The sequence below is a fragment of the Trichechus manatus genome, unplaced genomic scaffold, assembly GCF_000243295.1.
Source record: "Trichechus manatus latirostris isolate Lorelei unplaced genomic scaffold, TriManLat1.0 scaffold00253, whole genome shotgun sequence".
In the NCBI taxonomy this organism is placed as follows: domain Eukaryota; kingdom Metazoa; phylum Chordata; class Mammalia; order Sirenia; family Trichechidae; genus Trichechus; species Trichechus manatus.
In genome coordinates this window covers 2400176-2405633 of record NW_004444189.1, presented here as the reverse complement: position 1 = coordinate 2405633, position 5458 = coordinate 2400176, and the positions used below count along the sequence as shown (strand labels likewise).

At 33.4% G+C, this 5458-nt stretch overlaps 1 protein-coding gene across 2 annotated transcripts in view; it reads right to left on the bottom strand.

Moving 5' to 3' along the window:
• The window catches only part of VPS50 (VPS50 subunit of EARP/GARPII complex), a 109048-nt gene that overhangs the window by 57087 nt on the left and 46503 nt on the right, over positions 1-5458 (bottom strand). Inside the window, exons 9-10 of one of the 2 annotated variants that reach the window (XM_023724631.1) lie at positions 5321-5453; positions 2440-2531 (exon numbers count right to left, since the gene is read on the bottom strand). In XM_023724631.1, coding sequence (XP_023580399.1) covers positions 2440-2531; positions 5321-5453 — 225 coding nt within the window. The remainder of the gene's footprint in view (positions 1-2439; positions 2532-5320; positions 5454-5458) is intronic. The other variant, XM_023724632.1, reaches the window with a different exon arrangement.

The window sequence follows — 5458 nt, the reverse complement described above, 5'->3', positions numbered from 1 at the left end:
TTTATCTGAATCTATCCTGAACCAAAAATGTTTCAAAATTTTGCATTTCTGATGTTAGAAAGGGTAATATGGTAGGTATAGAATGTATTATGTAACACCCCCAGTGGATTCTGGGGAAGTATCCCAAAATCAAACACAGTATTTCTGCAAAATATGAATGTTCACTTTAAGTAGGATAAATAAATACTACAAACAGTGTATGATAATACCAATAAGATCTTGCAGCCAAATGAATTCAATTCAGGTCAGGTTTTGCCTGCTAAACGTGTTATAAAAAAAACATTTGTTTTTCAAAGGTTTTACTCTTTTGAATTGCAGATGAACCTTGTAATTTCAATTTAACAAGCACTCAATGAATTCCTAAAGCAGGCAAAATCCAGTTGTGGAACTGGTTGGGTTGAGGATGTGCAGGGACTGGGGAATGGTAGAGATGAAGATACACTAAAACTTGAAACCTAGAGCACCATATACTATACTGAAAAGTGTGATGATCTCCATTAAAATAACTACCTGCTTAACCAAGAATATTTTTACTAAACTTTAACAGATTGTTCTATGTCAGGAATGCCATGAAGTTGCCGGACCATATGGAAACTAGCTATATCAAATGTGAAGTCAATATTTTAAAGTACTTTGAAATACCAAAAATTCAACAATGGATTCTACAATTTAAACTAATTGCAATTAGGGTCTATTAGGAGACCAAAGAGCCCTGGTGGCACAGAGGTTAAGCGCTCAGCTGCTAACCAAAAGGTGGGTAGTTCGAATCCACCAGCTGTTCCATGGGAGAAAGATGTGGCTGTCTGCTTCCACAAGGATTAACCAAAAGAAACCCACTGCCGTCAAGTCAATTCCAACTCATAGCGACCCTACAGGACAGAGTAGATCCGCCCCATAGGATTTCCAAAGCTGTAAAACTTTACAGAGGCAAACTGCCACTTCTTTCTCCCAAGGAACAGCTGGTGGGTTGGAACCACCAACCTTCTGGTTGGAAGGTGAGCACTTTAACCACTGTGCCAGCCCTGGAAATCCTATGGGGAAGTTCTATTCTGTCCTATAGGATCACTATGAGTCAGAATCGACTCAACAGGAACATGTAGACGACCAACTCATAAAAACAGCTTGTATCTGACCATGCATGTATATTCAATGAGTATGGGATTTCCTTTTTCTTTATATATATATCTCAGAAAAAAAATTCAAACCCACATTAATGACAAATTAAAAATTACTTTAATATGGTCATATCAGAAAACCGAGAAGTTAAAGCTCTTACAATTATCACAAAAATGTTTTGAATATTAAGGTATAAATTCAAACAGCATATCTAATATAAGGCTATCAAAAAGAAGAACACCTTTAAATTATAGCTGTTAAATGATTCTTAATTAAATTTATGTTTTCAGGATATATTTTCCGACAATTTTTTTTTCAAAAAAATTCTATTAACAGATTATGAAAATAAAAAATCAGTCTCTTTAGAAAAATAAAAAATATACTTTTAAAAAACCAGAGGACTTATAGTCTTCTAAGCTTCAAAGTCCAAAAAGAACTAAAAAAGTCACCTTCAAAAAAATTACACTTTAAACTAGGAAGTATCAAAATAAGTAAATTATCTGAAAACAACAACTGAGCTACTAAACTGCAAAAAAAAAGCTTCAGAAAACACATTTTTCCAATAACTAAGTAAGATTCCTTCAAAGCCCAAAGAACTTTGACTTAGAAAAAATTTCTTCACTCTATACTAGAGTCTGACCCAAGCATGTCAAATATTTAGTGGTCCCTTTCCTGAAATTGGAGCCTTGATGATGCAGTGGTTAAGAGTTCGGCTACCAAAAAGCATGCAGTTCAAATCCACCAGCTGCTCCTTGGAAATCCTATGGAGCAGTTCTACTCTGTCCTATAGGGTTGCTATGAGTCGGAAGCGACTCGATGGCAACGGGTTTTGTTTTTTTTTCCTCAAATTAAGAGAAAAAGAAATTAAGAAAATACAAGTAAATGAAATAAAAACAAATAGAACACTCAATAAGAAAGCAATTTCCTTAGGAAAGCATATATGTGCTAGTACACTAAAGGCAAAAATGTAATCAAGAAATACATGGATATTTTCAGATTAAGATTTTCTACTCAAGCATAACGACTGTGAGCATGGTGCAGGACTGGGCAGTGTTCCGGGCTGTTGTACATAGGGTCGCCATGAGTCAGAACCGACTCGATGGCACCTGAAAACAACAACTGGCATTTAAAATCAAATACAGTTGTCAATGGAATTATAGACATTTAATTAAATGATAGACTCTTACCAAAGGAAAACAAATGTGATTAAATATACAAAGAATACAAAGATAATAGAAAATCTGAAAACTGAATTTCTAAAACAACTTTGATATGAAGGTTTCTATTGCTTTTGTGAGAAATAATTTAAAAAGAAAACCAAACCTGCCATATTCGTGTAAGTCCATGTTCTAATTTCTTTTTCACGTAGCCACGATCAAAATTAGTTTCTTCAGTACCTATCATATTACTTCCTTCTGAAAATAAAAGATGTCATATGTTTTTAAATTTATTCAAAAACGCTTTTGTTTTCCAAATAATTTCAGTTTGGACTCTCATATATTGTGAGCTATGCAAGATAAAGAAAATAAATTCAGTATTTATACAATAATACATAGGTTATCTTTTCTGAAAAAAAAGAATAATCTGATCAGTTTTACCACCTTATATGAAATAAATGTTAAGTTAAATCAATACTAAAATGACATCTGTCTTTAGACAGAAGTCACCTAATGACTAAGTATAATAAAGCGAGTTTAAAATTTAGTTCTAAGTTCTATATAAGACGTGTTCTAATACAATGTTGGCTTTAGTAGCTTCAAATTATATATCTGATGTAGTCTGTGAACCAAAGTTGGCTTCTAAAGCTTTCTAAAGTGCGTATGTTACCAAAATCTACAAATAACTTCCAAAGAAATAAATCAAGCAGATGGACAAGGTGATTTTTCTCGAAAGGAAAAATATAGAGTAATGCTAACTCATCACAACAAACAATGCATGAGAAAGAGGCACAATGCCTTTTCTGCTGCTTATGGCAAATGTTCTTCGTAATTTCTGTTTTGGTTTGTTTTTCCTCTTCTACTTCTGTGGTGTCAAAGGTTTCTAAAACAGAGGAAGGGACACTAACCCTAGAAAAATGAAAACTTATACAAAACTTGTACATGAATGTTCATAACACTTTTACTTCTAACAGTCAAAAACTGGAAACAACCTGAATGTCCTTCAATGGATAAATGGTTAAACAAAGTATACTATATCCACACCATGAAAGACAACTCAGCAATAAAAAGAAGTGAACTATTGATACACACAACAACTTGGATGGATCTCAAGACACTATGATGAGTGAAAAAAGTCAACCCCAAAAGGTTACATGCACAGTATGATTCCAGTTATATAATATTCTCAAAGTGATAAAATTATAGTGATGGATCAGCGGTTGCCAGGAATTAGGGTTGGGGGAAGGATGTCACTATTAAGGAGTAACACAAGGGAATTCTTTGCAGTACTGGAATAGTCCTGTGTCCTAATTGTTACATGAATCTATACATGCAATGAACTTTCATAGAACTACACACACACACACACACACACACACACACACACACGAGTGCATATAAAAACTGGTAAAATCCAAATAAGGTCTCATTTGAGTTCATAACATTATACTAGTGTCAGTTTCTTGATTTTGATTACATTCAATGGTTATGTAAGATGTTCCATAAAGAGTACATGGAAACTACTATTTTTGCAACTTCCTGTGCCTCTTAGAACTCTTTCAAAATAAAAGTATTAAATTAAAAACAAACAAAAAAACAGTCAGAGAGAATTTTTCCCTTTCATAACACAGAGAAAAACTATATACAGCTAACCAGGACGTTTTGAAGGTAACCTGAAAGTGGAGTGTAAATCACCAAAGAAAGGCTTAGGCCTTTAAGATAACATAAACAGGATTTAATAAAGGAAAAGTTAAGCATTAGTAATTTGTGCCATGTGTTTGTTTTGTTTTTCACCTACTGTTTTAAGGAGTAAACTGAGGCCTATAAAGATAACTTCTTCAAGTTCTCACTTTTGGTAAATGGCAGTCAAAACTTGAAGCTAGGTCTCTCTGATTGCAAAGCCCAAGCTCCCTGAATTACAAAGGACAGTAGGAGGAGGAGGGTGAGAGCATAGGGGTGGGATAAAAACAACCTGGCCTAGAATCCTGGCTCAGTACCTATCCCTTCTTTCTATTTTCTCCCCTCCTTTCTCTCTCCTGCACTCCCCAAAAAATATCCTAAAAGCATGAAAATCCTTTCATAGAATTCTCTACTCTTAATTTTTTTCTATGTATGTTTATGAGCTTCTTATGAATCAAGACAAAGATTAAACTTATGTCTTCTATACCATCAAAATTTGATACTTTATCAAATAATAATATTCGGGCGTTCCCTCCACTCACGCAACCACAGAAAACAAGTACTTCAGAATTTAGAAGTTAATTAAAAGGCTTGACTAAATAACTACAATAAATTATATATGATTTAAAAAAGTGCAGTGTAATTTATTTTTGCCAAGATTAAACAAAACGCTGATAAAATCGCTTATTATAAAAGTATTTTAATATTTAATCTTAGCTATTATTCAAGGATATCACTTGAAATAGCTATTATATAAATGAAGCAATTTACATACAATGTCTAGTTAATTTCTCAGAGTTGTTCGTTATTATTTAGCTGACTCTTACAGTCATTTAAAGTTGCATTTTCCATTCAAAGATTAATATTTTAAAACACCATCATTTTTTATGAAATTTTAAGTCTCACTGTATATTTAGGAAGAAAAATACCAATATAACTATTAATTCTTAAGATCTAGTTTTATTAATACAACTTGAAAATTAGCAAAATAATTTTTTACTACTAAACATTTAGCATTAGTTTTATAGTAAATTTGGACAGAGCACACTGTTTTATCTAGTTTATAACTAAGTATCTTTAAAATAAATAAAACGGTCCTTTCCCAATAATTCAGCCCTAAGGCCAACAGGAATGTACCCCTCGGAACTGGTATCAACTTCCACTTAAAAAAGTCCTTTGGCCCAATTAATCTCCAAAGGTAATGGGGCCTTTACAGTACGTATCACTCTCTTACGTGAACATTTAACCTAGGGTCACTACAGTCCATGAAATTCTTAAGTCATGCTTGCCCCTTTTCTTTCTCCTTACTCAAGGGATGTGGCATATTTATATTTCAATTTTTAAAATAAAATTGAATAATTACCTACCAGAAGCTGAGGTAGAATCCTCATTGTCATGCTTTTCATGCCATTCCATAGTCCTGTAATAACTAAGCATAACTTCCCACAATGCTTTGCAGAGGTCGGCAAGGCATGGAATGTAGCTGTCTGGTGTGACATGCTAAA